The sequence below is a fragment of the Lonchura striata genome, chromosome 29, assembly GCF_050655825.1.
Source record: "Lonchura striata isolate lonStrDom1 chromosome 29, ASM5065582v1, whole genome shotgun sequence".
In the NCBI taxonomy this organism is placed as follows: domain Eukaryota; kingdom Metazoa; phylum Chordata; class Aves; order Passeriformes; family Estrildidae; genus Lonchura; species Lonchura striata.
Genome location: NC_140731.1, coordinates 495,181 through 511,382, shown reverse-complemented (window position 1 = coordinate 511,382; position 16,202 = coordinate 495,181). Strand labels below are relative to the sequence as shown.

General features: G+C 70.2%; 1 protein-coding gene across 1 annotated transcript in view; it reads left to right on the top strand.

The window, feature by feature from the left end:
- The first annotated feature begins 99 nt into the window (after positions 1 to 99).
- ERBB3 (erb-b2 receptor tyrosine kinase 3) overlaps positions 100 to 16,202 on the top strand; it is a 32,759-nt gene continuing 16,656 nt past the window's right edge. The window contains exons 1-17 of the mRNA XM_085562851.1: positions 100 to 231; positions 4,231 to 4,382; positions 5,665 to 5,851; positions 6,620 to 6,745; positions 7,582 to 7,647; positions 7,954 to 8,072; positions 8,736 to 8,877; positions 8,963 to 9,076; positions 9,158 to 9,278; positions 9,367 to 9,440; positions 9,556 to 9,646; positions 11,383 to 11,582; positions 13,160 to 13,292; positions 14,364 to 14,454; positions 14,545 to 14,699; positions 15,452 to 15,505; positions 16,017 to 16,158. Of these exons, the coding sequence (XP_085418977.1) occupies positions 144 to 231; positions 4,231 to 4,382; positions 5,665 to 5,851; positions 6,620 to 6,745; positions 7,582 to 7,647; positions 7,954 to 8,072; positions 8,736 to 8,877; positions 8,963 to 9,076; positions 9,158 to 9,278; positions 9,367 to 9,440; positions 9,556 to 9,646; positions 11,383 to 11,582; positions 13,160 to 13,292; positions 14,364 to 14,454; positions 14,545 to 14,699; positions 15,452 to 15,505; positions 16,017 to 16,158 (2,055 nt within the window). The 5' untranslated portion in view covers positions 100 to 143. The remainder of the gene's footprint in view (positions 232 to 4,230; positions 4,383 to 5,664; positions 5,852 to 6,619; positions 6,746 to 7,581; positions 7,648 to 7,953; positions 8,073 to 8,735; positions 8,878 to 8,962; positions 9,077 to 9,157; positions 9,279 to 9,366; positions 9,441 to 9,555; positions 9,647 to 11,382; positions 11,583 to 13,159; positions 13,293 to 14,363; positions 14,455 to 14,544; positions 14,700 to 15,451; positions 15,506 to 16,016; positions 16,159 to 16,202) is intronic.

The window sequence follows — 16,202 nt, the reverse complement described above, 5'->3', positions numbered from 1 at the left end:
GGGTCCCGGGAGGGGCGGGGAGGGGCAGCGGGGTGTCCTCCCCCCCTCCGCCATCCCCGGCCCGGCCCGGCCCGGCCCCGCCCGCCCCGGGGCCCCGCGCCAGGTGCATTCCCGGGCACGCTCCGCCGCTACCGGCGCCCGCGATGGAGCCGCACCGGGAGCGGCACCGGGCGCTGCTGCCGCTGCTGCTGCCGGTGCTGCTGCTCCCCGCGCCCGGCTCCGCGCAGGCAGGTGAGCACCGGCACCGGCACCGGCACCGGCACCGGGGGGAGCGGGGCTGCACCGCGGGATCGGGCACAGGGGAACCGGGGAAGCACCGGAGCGCTCGGGGCTCCCGGGATGGGCGGCGGGAGCGGGAGCGCTCGGGGCTGGCGGCGGTGCTGCTGTCCCGACTCCGCCGGTACCGGACCCCGCTCCAATCCCGGTAATTCCCGCGGCTGTTTCCGCCGCGGGGGCGTCCCGGGATCCCCCGGTGCTGCCCCCGGGGGGACCGCACGGCTCCGGGGACACCGGGACCGGCGCTGAAACCTCCCCGGGACTGCGGCTCCGGCGGGGCTGGGGCTCGGTGGCCGCTCCCGGGGCTCGGTGCCCCTTTCCGGGACTCGGTCCTTGGCTCGGTGGCCGCCCCCGGGATCCGTCCTAGACTCGGTGCCCCTTCCCGGGGCTCGGTCCCGCTCTCGGTGCCCTCTCCCTGATTCGGTCCCGGGGCTCGGTGCCCCTTTTTGGGGCTCGGTCCCGTTCTCGGTGTCCCCTCCCGTTCTCGGTGTCCCCTCCCGGGGCTCGGTGCCCCCTCCCGGGCTCGGTGTCCCCTCCCGGGCTCGGTCCCGTTCTCGGTGCCCCCTCCCGTTCTCGGTGTCCCCTCCCGGGCTCGGTGTCCCTTCCCGGGCTCGGTCCCGTTCTCGGTGCCCCCTCCCGTTCTCGGTGCCCCCTCCCGTTCTCGGTGCCCCCTCCCGTTCTCGGTGTCCCCTCCCGGGCTCGGTCCCGTTCTCGGTGCCCCCTCCCGTTCTCGGTGCCCCCTCCCGTTCTCGGTGTCCCCTCCCGGGGCTCGGTGTCCCCTCCCGGGCTCGGTGTCCCCTCCCGGGCTCGGTCCCGTTCTCGGTGCCCCCTCCCGTTCTCGGTGCCCCCTCCCGTTCTCGGTGTCCCCTCCCGGGCTCGGTCCCGTTCTCGGTGTCCCCTCCCGTTCTCGGTGTCCCCTCCCGTTCTCGGTGTCCCCTCCCGGGCTCGACACCTGCGGCCCCGCAGCTGCCCGCGCTAATTTTAGGCTGCGGGGCCGAGCCCGGCGATGCTTTTGGGCTCCGGGCGGGACCCCCGAGGGGGGTCGGGGGTGGGGGGGATCCTTCCAGCGGGGGACCCCCGGAGGATCCCCCCGGTGCCGTCCCGCGAGGCCGCCCCGCACCCCCGGTACCCCGGAAGGGCCGCGGCCGCCCGGGAGTTGTTTTTCAATCCCCAAAGGAAAAACACCGAGGGCTGGACGCGCAGGTGGGGCCGGCGCCGCCCCGAAACACCGGGGGATGCCCGGGGGGGTGCCCGGGGGTGCCCGGGGGGGGTGCCCGGGGGTGGGGGGCACACCGGGGGGACCCCTCGCTGTGTCCCCCGCTCCATGTGCCACCGGCGACGCTTCGGGTGCCACCCACGGGCTCCGGATCCGAGGGGACAGAGGGAGCCTCGGGGACACTCGGGGGGCTCGGGGACACTCGGGGGGCTCGGGGACACCCCGGGGACACCCCGGGGACACCCCGGGAGCGGCCCCAGCTCTGCACCCCCCAAACCCCGGCTCTGAGAGCCCCCTTTGTTCGGGGCCCGGCACGCACACAGCCCCCTTTGTGCCGCCGCCGGGACCGAGGGCAGGAGGTCGCTCCGAGCCCCTCCCGGTGCCCCCCGGTGCCCCCCGGTGCCCCCGGTGCTATTCCTGGCGCCGGGGGCCGCGGTGGCACGCGGTTGATAGCGGGGACGTGCCGGAGCTGCCGGCGGGGCCCCGCGCTGATAACGCCCGGTCCCGCCGCCGCCGCGGCGCCCGGGGGGAACCGGGGGGGTCCCACCATCGCCGCCCACCCCCCCGCGGGCAGGTGCAACCGGGGGTCGCGGCCCCCCAAAATCCCCCCGCGGGACCCTCGGAGCCTTGAAGGTGTCGGTGGGTCATTAACGGAGGAGCCGGCGGACAGGGCTGGATGCTGCCCCCCGGCACCTTGGGGTCCCCCCCGGTGTTTCACGGGGGTCGCAGCACCCCCCGGTCCGGGCTCCCCCCGTGCCCCTCCCCGGTGCGGCGGGGCCCGGGGCCGCTGCCGTCGCAGCTGGGACCTTTTTATAGCCCCGTTCCCTGCTCAAATGGCCCGGGCCGGGCCGGGGGGGCCCTTCCCGTGCGTGCCCCGAGCTCCGCCGCCGCCCCCGGAGGGGTCCCGGGCCGGACAAAGCCGCCTTTGACCGCGGCCCCCCCTCCCCGCGCCCCGGCCTGAGTCACGGCTGGCGGATCCGGGGGGGCCCCGCGCCCCTCGGTGCCCCCGGGGGTCCCGGTTTGGGGGGCGTCCCCCGCCACAATCGCGGCTTTGTGCGGTGCCGGCCCCGCGCACAAAGGGGGCCCTGTGCGCCCGCACGACAACCGGGGGACCCCGAGCCGCCGCCCCCGCCGGGACCCCGCAGCGGGGCGGGCGCGGGGCTCGGCCCGCGGGGCGGCGGCGGCGGCGGGGCCGAAGTCCGGGCGGGCGTGGCGGGGCCGTGCCCGAGGCGCCCGCCTTGCGCAAGGCTCGCCCGGCCGGTTCGGGCACCGCGAGCGGGGAGGGACCGCGAGGGAGCGGCGGGGGAGGACCCGGGGCGGGGAGAGCGGCGGGGAGGGGGACACCGCGGGCTGGGTGACACGGAGGGGACAGGGACACCGCGGGCTGGGTGACACGGAGGGGACAGGGACACCGTGGAGGGGACAGGGACACCGTGGAGGGGACAGGGACATGGAGAGGACAGGGACATGGAGGGGACAAGGACATGGAGGGGACAGGGGCGTGGTGGAGGGGACACAGCCACCATGGAGGGGACAGGGACACCGTGGAGGGGACAGGGACACGGAGGGGACAGGGACATGGAGGGGACAGGGACATGGAGGGGACAGGGACACCGCGGGCTGGGTGACATGGAGGGGACAGGGACACCATGGAAGGGACAGGGACACCATGGAGGGAATAAGGACATGGAGGAGACAGGGGCATGGTGGAGGGGACAAGGACATGGAGGAGACAAGGACGTGGTGGAGGGGACAGGGACACCCTGAAGGGGAACACCATGGAGGGGTGGGGACGTTTGCAGGGGACACCATGGAAAGGACAGAACCCCCATGGGGACACTGCCATAGCCAGGAGACCATGGAGGGGACAGGGCCACCACGGGGGCCACCACGGGCAGGACATGTCCAGCTCTGAGGGGACAGGAGTAGTGACCATCCAAGGGACGTTGTGACCACTGAGGAGGTGACACAGCGACCATGGGGACCGTGGCCAGTTTGGAGGGGTTGGGGACATCAAGGGACGTGAAGGGGATGACATGGCCATGAGGAGGTGACACAACCACCACGACCGTGGCCACCACGGGCAGGACATGGCCAGCTGGGAGGGGACATTGCTGTGACCGTGCAGGGGTGGCTGTGGTGGCCCCAGTGGCCCCGTTGCCCATGGTGGCTGTGGTGGCCCTGGTAGCCCTGGTGGCCCTGGTCACCCTGGTGACTGTGGTGGCCCCAGTGACGTGGTGGCCCTGGTGGTCATGGTGGCCACGGTGGCCCCGGTGACCCTGGTGATCCTGGTGGCCCTGGTGACCCTGGTGATCCTGGTGGCCCTGGTGACCCTGGTGGCTGTGGTGGCCATGGTGGTGGCCCCAGTGGCCCTGGTGGCCCCGGTGGCCATGGTGGTCCCGGTGACCCTGGTGGCCCTGGTGGCTGTGGTGGCCCTGGTGGCCCCAATGGCCCTGGTGGCCGCGGTGGCCCCGGTGACCCTGGTGGCTGTGGTGGCCCTGGTGGCCGTGGTGGCCCTGGTGGCCCCAGTGGCCCTGGTGGCCGTGGTGGCCCTGGTGGCCCCAATGGCCCTGGTGACCCTGGTGGCCATTGTGGCCCTGGTGGCTGTGGTGGCCCCGGTGGCCCTGGTGGCCATGGTGGCCCCGGTGACCCTGGTGGCCCTGGTGGCCGCGGTGGCCCCGGTGACCCTGGTGGCCGTGGTGGCCGCGGTGGCCCCGGTGACGCGGTGGTGCCCGCAGTGTGCGCGGGGACGCTGAACGGGCTGAGCGTGACGGGCGACGCGCAGCACCAGTACCAGACCCTGCACAAGATGTACAACAACTGCGAGATCGTCATGGGCAACCTGGAGATCGTCCTCATCGACCACACCCAGGACCTCTCCTTCCTCCAGGTGACCCCCAGGGACACGCGGGGGTGGCCGAGGGGGGGACGTGGCCAGCTCCGAGGGGACAGGGACCTCAGAGGGGACAGGGACCTCAGAGGGGACAGGGACCTCAGAGGGGACATCGCTGCGGTCATCAAGGGGAGGACGTGGCCAGTTTGGTGGTCACATGTCCACCATGGAGACCATGGCCACCATGTGCAGGACATGGCCAGCTGGACATGTGGACACGGGACCATGGTCATTAAGGGGAGGACGTCACCATTGAGGTGACACAGCCACCATGGGGACAGTGGCCACCATGTTCAGGACATGTCCAGTTGGACATGTGGATGTGGGACCATGGCTATCAAGTGGAGGATGTGACCATTGAGGTGACACAGCCACCACAGGGACAGTGACCATCAAAAGGAGGACATGGCCAGTTTGGGCATGACATGTCCATCATGGGGACCATGGCCATCAAGGGGAGGATGTGACCATTGAGGAGGTCACATGTCCACCATGGGGACCATGGCCACCATGTGCAGGACATGGCCAGCTGGACATGTGGACATGGGGCCATGGCCATCGAGGGGAGGACGTGACCATTGAGGTGACACAGCCACCATGGGGACCGTGACCATCAGTTGGAGGACATGGCCAGTTTGAGGGCCACATGTCCACCATGGGGACAATGACCACCAAAAGCAGGGCATGGCCAGGAGGACATGACCAATTTGGAGGTGACATGTCCACCACGGGGACAGTGACCATCAAAAGCAGGGCATGGCCAGGAGGACATGACCAGTTTGGAGGTGACACAGCCACCACGAGGACAGTGACCATCAAAAGGAGGACATGGCCAGTTTGGAGGTGACACAGCCACCATGGGGACCATGGCCATGGCCACCATGTGCAGGACATGGCCAGTTTGACATGGGACCATGGCCATCAAGGGGAGGACGTGACCATTGAGGAGGTGACATGTCCACCATGGGGACCATGGCCATGGCCACCATGTGCAGGACATGTTCAGTTGGACACGTGACCATGGCCATCAAGGGGAAGATGTGACCATTGAGGAGGTGACATGTCCACCACGGGGACAGTGACCATCAAAAGGAGGACATGGCCAGGTGGACATGTGGACATGGGGCCATGGCCATTGAGGGGAGGACGTGACCATTGAGGTGACATGTCCACCACGGGGACCGTGACCATCCATTGGAGGACATGGCCATTTTGAGGGCCACATGTCCACCCCGGGGACAGCGGCCATGGCCACCAGGTGACCCCGAGCCCCCCGCAGACCATCCGGGAGGTGACCGGCTACATCCTGATCGCCATGAACGTGTTCTCAGCGCTGCCGCTGCAGAACCTGCGCGTGATCCGCGGCACGCAGTTCTACGAGGAACGCTTCGCGCTCTTCGTGCTGCTCAACTACAACCCCAACACCACCCACGCCCTGCGCCAGCTCGGCCTCAACCAGCTCACGGGTGGGACACCGGCCTGGGGACACCACTCAGGCTTGGGGACATCGTGGTGGGCCGGGGACACCGGCCTGGGGACATCATGGAGGGTTGGGGACATTGTGTGGGGTTGGGGACATCATGGAGGGTTGGGGACATTGTGTGGGGTTGGGGACATTTTGGGGTGTTGGGGACATCATGGAGGGTTGGGGACATTGTGTGGGGTTGGGGACATCATTGAGGGCTGGGGACATCACAGGGGGTTGAGGACATTGCAGGGGCTGAGGACATTGTGGAGGGTTGAGGACATCATTGACGGTTGGGGACATTGTGGGATTGGGGACATTGGGTGGTTGAGGACATTATGGGGTTGGGGACATCGTAGGAGTTGGGGACATCACAGGGGCTGGGGACATCTTTGAGGGTGGGGACGTCATGGAGGGTTGGGGACATCACGGGGCTTGGGGACATCGTGGAGTGTTGAGGACATTGTGGTGGGTTGGGGACATCATGGAGGATTGGGGACACCGTGGTGGACTTGGGACATCATGGAGGGTTGGGGACATTGTGGGGGGCCGGGGGGTCTGTCTTGTCACCCCCTGTCACCCCCTCATGTCCCCCGTCCTCTGTGCTGTCCCTTGGAGCAGGGATGGTCCCCAAGGTTCCTGTCCTGTTCCTGCTCTACCAGGCGGGTCTGGGGGGGTCTGTCCGTCCTTGTCACCCCCTGTCACCCCGATGTCACCCCGATGTCACCCCCTGTCACCCCCTGTCACCCCGTTGTCCCCCTGTCCGCAGAGATCCTGGCGGGGGGGGTGTACATCGAGAAGAACGCGCAGCTCTGCCACGTGGACACGGTGGAGTGGAGGGACATCATGAGGGACCCGCGCCTGGAGCCGCTCGTGCGGGACAACGGCCGCGGCTGTGCGCGGGGACCCGGCCTTCGGGGGGCTGGGGGCACCCCGGGGTGTGGGGGGCTGGGGGCACCCCGGGGTGTGGGGGCACCCCTGGGTGTGGGGGGCTGGGGGCACCCCTGGGTGTGGGGGCGCCCCTGGGTGTGGGGGGCTGGGGGCACCCTTGGGTGTGGGGGGCACCCCTGGGTGTGGGGGCACCCCGGGCTTCGGGGTGTGGGGGCACCCTTGGGTGTGGGGGCACCCCGGAGTGTGGGGGCACCCCTGGGTGTGGGGGCACCCCGGGCTTTGGGGGGCTGGGGGCACCCCGGGGTGTGGGGGGCTGGGGGGCACCCCGGAGTGTGGGGGCACCCCTGGGTGTGGGGGCACCCCGGGGTGTGGGGGGCTGGGGGCACCCCTGGGTGTGGGGGCACCCCTGGGTGTGGGGGCACCCCTGGGTGTGGGGGGCTGGGGGCACCCCGAGTTTGGGGGGCTTGGAGGTCACCCCTGGGTGAGGGGTCACGTTGGGGTCATCCCTGGGTTTGGGGTCAATCCTGGGTTTGGGGAGCTTGGGGGTCCCTGTGGGTGCCCCATTTTTGGGGTAACCTTTGGGGTGCCCCATTTTTGGGGTCTCTTTGGGGTGCCCCATTTTTGGGGTCCCTGGAGGGTGTCCCCATCTTTGGGGTGCCCCATTTTTGGGGTCCCTTCGGGGCGCCCCATTTTTGTGGTCCCTTTGTGGTGCCCCATTTTTGGGGTAACCCTTTGTGGTGCCCCGTTTTTGGGGTCCCTTTGTGGTGCCCCATTTTTGGGGTAACCCTTCGGGGCGCCCCGTTTTTGGGGTCCCGGGGTGACGCCCGCTCCGTCCCGCAGGCGCCCCGTGCCACGAGAGCTGCGGCGGGCACTGCTGGGGGCCGGGCCCCGACGACTGCCAGAAACGTGGGTACCGGGGGGCTACGGGGGGGATCGGGGGTTCGGCCGGACCCCCGGCCCCGGTGGTGCCCCGGTGGTGCCCCGGTGGTGCCCGGTGGTGCCCCGGTGGTGCCCCGGCGCCCCGGTGGTGCCCAGTGGTGCCCGGTGGTGCCCCGGTGGTGCCCGGTGGTGCCCGGTGGTGCCCGGCGGTGCCCCGGTGCCCCGGTGCCCCGGTGGTGCCCGGTGGTGCCCGGTGGTGCCCGGATGGCGCCCCAGTGCCCCGGTGGTGCCCGGCGGTGCCCCGGTGCCCCGGTGACCGCGCTGTCCCCGCAGTGACCAAGACCATCTGCGCCCCGCAGTGCAACGGGCGCTGCTTCGGCCGCGCGCCCAACGAGTGCTGCCACGAGGAGTGCGCGGGCGGCTGCACCGGGCCCCTGCGCACACACTGCTTCGTACGTCCGTCCGTCCGTCTGTCTGTCCGTCCGGCTGGCTGTCTGTCTGTCCCTCCAGCTGGCTGTCCGGCTGTCCGGCCACCCCTGTGTCTGTCTGTTTGTCCGGCCAACCGCCGGCCCCTGTGTCCGCTCGGCGTTCGGCCGGCCGGCCATCCCTCCCCGTGTGCGTGCGTCCGTCCATCCCTGTGTCCGTCTGTTCATCCGTCCATCCATCCTATGTCCATCTGTCCGTCCCTGTGTCTATCCATCCATCCAACCATCATCCATCCCCATGTCCATCTGTCCATCCATCCATCTCCATGTGTGTGCGTCCATCCATCCATCCGTCCATCCCATGTCCGTCCGTCCATCCCCTGTCCATCCGTCCATCCCATGTCCATCCATCCATCTGTCTGTCCATCCGTCCATCCATCCCATGTCCGTCCGTCCATCCCCTGTCCATCCGTCCATCCTCTGTCCATCCATCCATCCCATGCCCACCTGTCCGTCTGTCCGTCCACAGGCCTGCCGCCACTTCAACGACAGCGGCTCGTGCGTGCCGCTGTGCCCATCCCTGTGTCCATCCCCGTGTCCATCTGTCCATCCCCATGTCCATCTGTCCATCCCATGTCCATCTGTCCATCCGTCCATCCCATGCCCATCTGTCCGTCTGTCCGTCCGCAGGCCTGCCGCCACTTCAACGACAGCGGCTCGTGCGTGCCGCTGTGCCCGCAGCCGCTCATCTACAACAAGCTGACCTTCCAGCTGGAGCCCAACCCCGACACCAAGTACCAGTACGGGGGGGTCTGCGTGCGGCAGTGCCCCCGTGAGTTTCGGGGGGTCTCGGGGGGGTTCTGGGGGCGGCCCTGGGGTGGGGGGGACACCGAGCGACCCCCGAGGCGTCCCCCCAGACAACTTCGTGGTGGACCAGAGCTCGTGCGTGCGCGCCTGCCCCAACGACAAGATGGAGGTGGAGAAGAACGGGCTGAAGATCTGCGAGCCCTGCGCGGGGCTGTGCCCCAAGGGTACGGGGGCAGGTTTGGGGTCCCCCATGGGGGGTCTGGGGGTGGTGAGACCCCCCCTGACCCCCTGCCCACGCCCCGCAGCCTGCGAGGGCACCGGCGCCGGCAGCAAGTACCAAACGGTGGACTCCAGCAACATCGACACCTTCATCAACTGCACCAAGATCCTGGGCAACCTCGACTTCCTCATCACGGGCCTGGAGGGGTGAGGGGTGGAATTTGGGGGGCTCGTGGGGGGGCTTTAGGGGGTGCAGCCCCCCTCCCCAGCCCCGCTGACCCCCCCGGCCCCGCAGGGACCCCTGGCGCAACATCTCGGCGCTGGACCCGGAGAAGCTGAACGTGTTCCGGACGGTGCGGGAGATCACGGGTGAGCAGCGGGGCTGGGGGTGCTGGGACCCCCCCGGAGCCTCCCCGAGACCCCCGGGACCCCCCGGGACCCCCGAGACCCCCCGGGACCCCCTGAGCCCTCGGTGTCCCCCCAGGCTACCTGAACATCCAGTCCTGGCCCAAGCACATGAACAACTTCAGCGTCTTCTCCAACCTCGAGACCATCGGGGGACGGAGCCTCTACAAGTGAGGAGCCCCTGCCCGGCATCCCCCATCCCCAGATTCCCCCTTTTCCCATCCCCGAATTCCCCCTTTTCCCCATCCCCAAATTCCCCCTTTTCCCAATCCCCAAATTCCCCCTTTTCCCATCCCCGAATTCCCCCTTTTCCCCATCCCTGAATTCCCCCTTTTCCCCATCCCTGAATTCCCCCTTTTCCTCATCCCTGAATTCCCCCTTTTCCCAATCCCCAAATTCCCCCTTTTCCCCATCCCTGAATTCCCCCTTTTCCTCATCCCTGAATCCCCCCTTTTCCCAATCCCCGAATTCCCCCTTTTCCCAATCCCCAAATTCCCCCTTTTCCCAATCCCCAAATTCCCCCTTTTCCCCATCCCCGAATTCCCCCTTTTCCAATCCCCGAATTCCCCCTTTTCCCAATCCCTCATTTCCCCCTTTTCCCCATCCCCAAATTCCCTCTTTTCCAATCCCCGAATTCCCCCTTTTCCCCATCCCTGAATTCCCCCTTTTCCCAATCCCCGAATTCCCCCTTTTCCCAATCCCTGATTTCCCCATTTTCCCTAATTCCTGCATCCCTGAATTCCCCATGTTCCCAATCCCCGAATTCCCTGTTTTCCCTAATTCTGCATCCCCCGGTATCCCGATCCTTGAGCATCCCCTCAATCCCAGAATATCCCCGCGGCTCCCGGGGCATCCTCCCGGTTCCTCCCCCGGCTCCCGGTTCACCCCCAGGCTCCCGGTTCGCCCCCGACCGTTCATTCCCGGTTCACCCTCTGCCTCCCGGTTCACTCCCGGTCTCCTGGTTCCCCCCCGCCTCCCGGAGCATCCCCTGGCCGTTCATTCCCGGTTCACCTCCGGGCTCCCGGTTCATCCCCAGTCGTTCATTCCCGGTTCATCCCCCGACTCCCGGTTCATTCCCGGGCTCCCGGTTCATTCCCCGGCTCCCGTTCATCCCCCGACTCCCGGTTCATCCCCGGGCTCCCGGTTCATCCCCCGACTCCCGGTTCATTCCCCGGCTCCCGTTCATCCCCCGACTCCCGGTTCATCCCCGGGCTCCCGGTTCATTCCCCGGCTCCCGGTTCATCCCCTGCCACTTATTCCCGGTTCACCCCCGCCTCCTGGTTCACCCCCAGGCTCCCGGTTCGCCCCCGACCGTTCATTCCCGGTTCACCCTCTGCCTCCCGGTTCACTCCCGGTCTCCCGATTCCCCCCCGCCTCCCGGAGCATCCCCTGGCCGTTCATTCCCGGTTCACCCCGGGCTCCCGTTTCACCCCCGTCCACTCATTCCCGGTTCATCCCCCGACTCCCGGTTCATTCCCCGGCTCTCGGTTTCCCCCCGGGCTCCCGGTTTCCCCCGGTTTCCCAAAGCATCCCCGGCTGCTCATTCCCCGTTCATCCCCCGACTCCCGGTTCATTCCCGGGCTCCCGGTTCATTCCCGGGCTCCCGGTTCATCCCCGGGCTCCCGGTTCATTCCCGGGCTCCCGGTTCATCCCCGGGCTCCCGGTTCATCCCCCGACTCCCGGTTCATTCCCGGGTTCCCGGTTCATCCCCGGGCTCCCGGTTCATTCCCGGGCTCCCGGTTCATCCCCGGGCTCCCGGTTCATTCCCGGGCTCCCGGTTCATCCCCGGGCTCCCGGTTGCCCCCCGCCTCCCGGAGCACCCCTCGGCCGCTCATTCCCGGTTCCCCGCCGGTGTCCCGGTTCCCCGCCGGTTGATCCCCGGTGTCCCGGCGCCCCGTTCCCGCAGCCGCGGCTTCTCGCTGCTGATCATGAAGAACGAGAACGTGACGTCGCTGGGGCTGCGCTCGCTGCGGGAGGTGAGCGCGGGCCGCGTGTACATCACGGAGAACCGGCGGCTCTGCTTCCTGCACACCGTGCACTGGGCCGCGCTGCGCCGCAGCCGCGCCGACCTCGACATCCGCAACAACCGGCCCCGCAGCAAGTGCCGTGCGTGGGGGGCTGCGCGGGACCCCCGGGACCCCCGGGACCCCCCGGGACCACCGGGACCCCCCCGGGACCATCCCCGGGACACCCAGACCCCTCGGGAGAGTCCCGGTCCATCCCACAGGGACCCCCAACAACCGGCCCCGCAGCAAGTGCCGTGCGTGGGGGGCTGCGCGGGACCCCCGGGACCCCATGGAACCCCCCGGGACCCCATGGGACCCCCCGGGACCCCCGGGACCCCATGGAACCCCCCGGGACCCCATGGGACCCCATGGGACCCCCCCCCGGGACCCCCCCGGGACCCCCCGGGACCCCATGGGACCCCCGGGACCCCCCCCCGGGACCCCCCGGGACCCCCGGGACCCCCCCCCGGGACCCCCCGGGACCCCCGGGACCCCCCCGGGACCCCCACCGGGACCCCCCGGGACACCCAGACCCCTCGGGAGGGTCCCGGTCCATCCCACAGGGGAGGGGTCACCGGGACCCCCAACAACCGGCCCCGCAGCAAGTGCCGTGCGTGGGGGGCTGCGCGGGACCCCCGGGACCCCACCCCGGACCCCCCGGGACCCAAATCCCACACTGAACCCCAATCCCTTACCCTGCGAGGGGCGCGGGACCCCCGGGACCACCCGGGGACCCCCAGACCCTCCCGGGGGCGATCCCAAACTGAGACCCCCGGGGACCCCAAACTGAGACCCCCGGGGACCCCACACTGAGACCCCCGGGGACTCCACACTGAGACCCCCGGGGACCCCAAACTGAGACCCCCAGAGATCCCACACTGAGACCCCCAGAGATCCCAAACTGAGACCCCCGGGGCCCCCACACTGAGACCCCCAGAGATCCCAAACTGAGACCCCCATCCATCCCATAGAGAAGGGGAGACAGGGACCCCCAAATCCCGCACTGAACCCCAATCCCTTACCCTGCAAGGGGCGCGGGACCCCCGGGACCACCCGGGGACCCCCAGACCCTCCCGGGGGCGATCCCAAACTGAGACCCCCGGGGACCCCAAACTGAGACCCCCGGGGACCCCACACTGAGACCCCCATCCATCCCATAGAGAAGGGGAGACAGGGACCCCCAAATCCCGCACTGAACCCCAATCCCTTACACTGGGAGGGGGCGTGGGACCCCCCCTGGGACCCCTCGGGGACCCCGAGACCCACTCTGAGCCCACGGGTGACCCCAGCCCCTCTCTGCCCCCCAGCCCCACTCTGAGCCCACGGGTGACCCCAGCCCCTCTCTGCCCCCCTGCCCCCCACCCCTCTCAGACCCCCAGGGTGACCCCAGCCCCTCTCTGCCCCCCAGCCCCACTCTGAGCCCACGGGTGACCCCAGCCCCTCTCAGACCCCCTGCCCCCCACCCCTCTCAGACCCCCTGGGTGACCCCAGCCCCTCTCTGCCCCCCTGCCCCCCAGCCCCTCTCAGACCCCCTGGGTGACCCCAGCCCCTCTCTGCCCCCCTGCCCCCCACCCCTCTCAGACCCCCAGGGTGACCCCAGCCCCTCTCTGCCCCCCACCCCTCTCAGACCCCCGTGCCCCCCCAGCCCCCCGTGACCCGTGCCCCCCGTGCCCGCAGAGCAAGAGGGCAAGGTGTGTGACCCGCTGTGCTCGGCCGAGGGCTGCTGGGGGCCCGGCCCGGGGCAGTGCCTGTCCTGCCGCTACTACAGCCGGAGGGGCGTCTGCGTGCCCACCTGCCGCTTCAGCCAGGGGTCAGCGGGCACCGGGGCACGGGGGGCACCGGGGGCACGGGGGGCACCGGGGGAACGGGGGGTGAGGGGGGCACGGGGGGTGAGGGGGGCAAGAAGGGCACGGGGGGAAAAGGGGACATGGAGAGCATGGGGGGCAAGGGGGCAAGGGGGGCATGGTGGGTGAGGGGGGCACGGAGGATGAGGGGGGCAAGGGGGGACATGGGGGGCACGGGGGTATGGAGGGCAAGAAGGGCACGGGGGGATATGGGGGGAATGGAGGGCATGGGGGACAGAGGGAGACGTGGGGGGCACGGGGGGACATGGGGCACACGGGGGGTGAGAGGGGCACAGGGGGATAGGGGGGACATGGGGGGCATGGGAGCGGTTATGGGGGCACGGGGGATATTTGGGGCACGGTGGGCACAGGGGGCAAGGGGGCATGGGGGGCATGGGGGGCACAGGGGACATGGGGGGCACAGGAGGCAAGGGGGGCACAGGGGGTACAGGGGACAAGGAGGAAATGGGGGGACACTGGGGGACAAGGGGGGCACGGGGGGGGACATGGTGGGGTGGGGGGACACCGGCCCTGTCACCTTTGGGGTGTCCCTGTCACATCAGACTGTCCCTGGCACCCCGGGGTGTCCCTGTCACCCCAGGGTGTCCCTGTCACCCCTGGGATGTCCCTGCCACCCCCGGGATGTCCCTGCCACCCCCATGGTGTCCCTGTCACCTTCGGGGTGTCCCTGTCACCCCGGGATGTCCCTGTCACCCCCATGGTGTCCCTGTCACCTTCGGGGTGTCCCTGTCACCCTGGGATGTCCCTGCCACCTCGGGGTGTCCCTGCCACCTCGGGGTGTCCCTGCCACCCCGGCATGTCCCTGCCACCTCGGGGTGTCCCTGCCACCTCGGGGTGTCCCTGCCACCCCGGGATGTCCCTGCCACCTCGGGGTGTCCCTGCCACCCCGGGATGTCCCTGCCACCTCGGGGTGTCCCTGCCACCCCAGGGTGTCCCTGCCACCTGGGGATGTCCCTGCCACCCCATGGTGTCCCTGCCACCCCGTGTCACCCCGCTGAGCGCTGGGGTGGCCGCAGGGAGCCGCGGGAGTTCTCGCAGGGCGGCGAATGCTCCGAGTGCCACCCCGAGTGCCAACCCATCGCGGGCGCTGCCACCTGCAACGGCTCGGTACGGCCCCGCCGCCGGCCCCGCGCCGTCCCCGCCGTCCCCACGCGGCTGTCCCCACCCGTGTCACCCACCCACCCCCCAAAACTGCAGGGCGCCGACACGTGCACGCGCTGCGCCCACTATCGCGACGGGCCGCACTGCGTGGCGCGATGTCCCGACGGGGTCCTGGGCGAGCGCGGCCCCATCTTCAAATTCCCCGACGGCGGCCGCGAGTGCCGGCCCTGCCACGAGAACTGCAGCCGCGGGTGGGCGCCGCCCCGGGGGGCTTCGGGGGGCTGGGGGGGCGGGACCCCGCTGGGACCCCGTACGGGGCGGGGTGGGGGTCCTGGGGTGTCGCTTAGGGCAGGGTGGGGGTCTCCAAACCTCTTTGGGGAGGGAATTTGGGAGTCCTGGGGCATCATTTTGGGGGTCCTGGGCAGGTTGAGGGGCTCAGGACCCCCTGGGACCCCGTACAGGGCAGGGTGGGGGTCCTGGGGTGTCGCTTAGGGCAGGGTGGGGGTCCTGGGGTGTCGCTTAGGGCAGGGTGGGGGGTCCCCTGACCTCTTTGGGGAGGGAATTTGGGAGCCCTGGGGCAGGGTGGGGGTCCTGGGGTGTAAGTGGAGGAGCCCGGGGGGGGCTGGGGGACTCAGGACCCCCCTGAGACCCTGTGGAAGTCAGGGTGGGGGTCCCCAGAACTCTCTGGGGAGCAGGGTGGGGGTCCTGGGGTGTTGCTTAGGGCAGGGTGGGGGTCCTGGGGTGTCACTGGGGGCAGGGTGGGGGTCCCCAAACCTCTTTGGGGAGGGAATTTGGGAGCCCTGGGGCATCATTTGGGGCAGGGTGGGGGTCCCCAAACCTCTTTGGGGAACAGGGTGGGGGTCCTGGGGTCAGGACTGGGGGCTCGGGACCTCCCTGGTGGTATTTTGGGGTCTGGGGACCCCGCGGGGCACAAGTCGGGGTTCGGGGTCCCCCCATCCTGGGGGGGTCCCCCGGGGGCTGAGCCCCATCTCCCACCCCACAGATGTGTGGGGCCGCTGCTGCGGGACTGCCTGGGGGACGCCCTGCCCGTGGCCAGGTACGGGGGGCTCGGGGGTCCCGGGGGGCTCGGGGGTCCCGGGGGGCTCGGGGGGCTCGGGGGTCCCGGGGGGCTTGGGGGTCCCGGGGGGCTCGGGGGGCTCGGGGGGCTCGGGGGTCCCGGGGGGCTCGGGCGGGGGTGTTGGGGGGCTCGGGGGGTTCGGGGGATCCCGGGGGGGCTGCAGGGACCCCGAGGGGCAGCGGGGACCCTCAGCCGGTGCTTTTCCCCATCCCCATCCCCATCATCTCCATCTCTTGCCCGTTCCCACCCCGGTCCCGCCTGTTCCCGGTACCGTTCCCGGTGCCATTCCCGGTGCCGTTCCCGGTGCCATTCCCGGTGCCATTCCCGGTGCCGTTCCCGGTGCCATTCCCGCCCGCTCCCGGTGCCATTGCCGGTGCCGTTCCCGGTGCCGCTCCCGGTGCTGTTCCCGGTGCTGTTCCCGGTGCCATTCCCGGTGCCATTGCCGGTGCCATTCTCGGTGCCGTTCCCGGCGCCGCTCCCGGTGCCGCAGGCGGACGCCGACGCTGATCGCGGTCATGGTGGTCGGGGCCGTTTTCCTCTCGTGCTCGCTCGTGCTGCTGGCGCTGCTCTACTGGCGGGGCAAGAAGATCCAGAAGAAACGGGCGATGCGGCGCTACCTGGAGCGGGGCGAGGTCAGCGCCGGGACAACCGGAGCGGCGCCGGGAGCGGCCCCGGG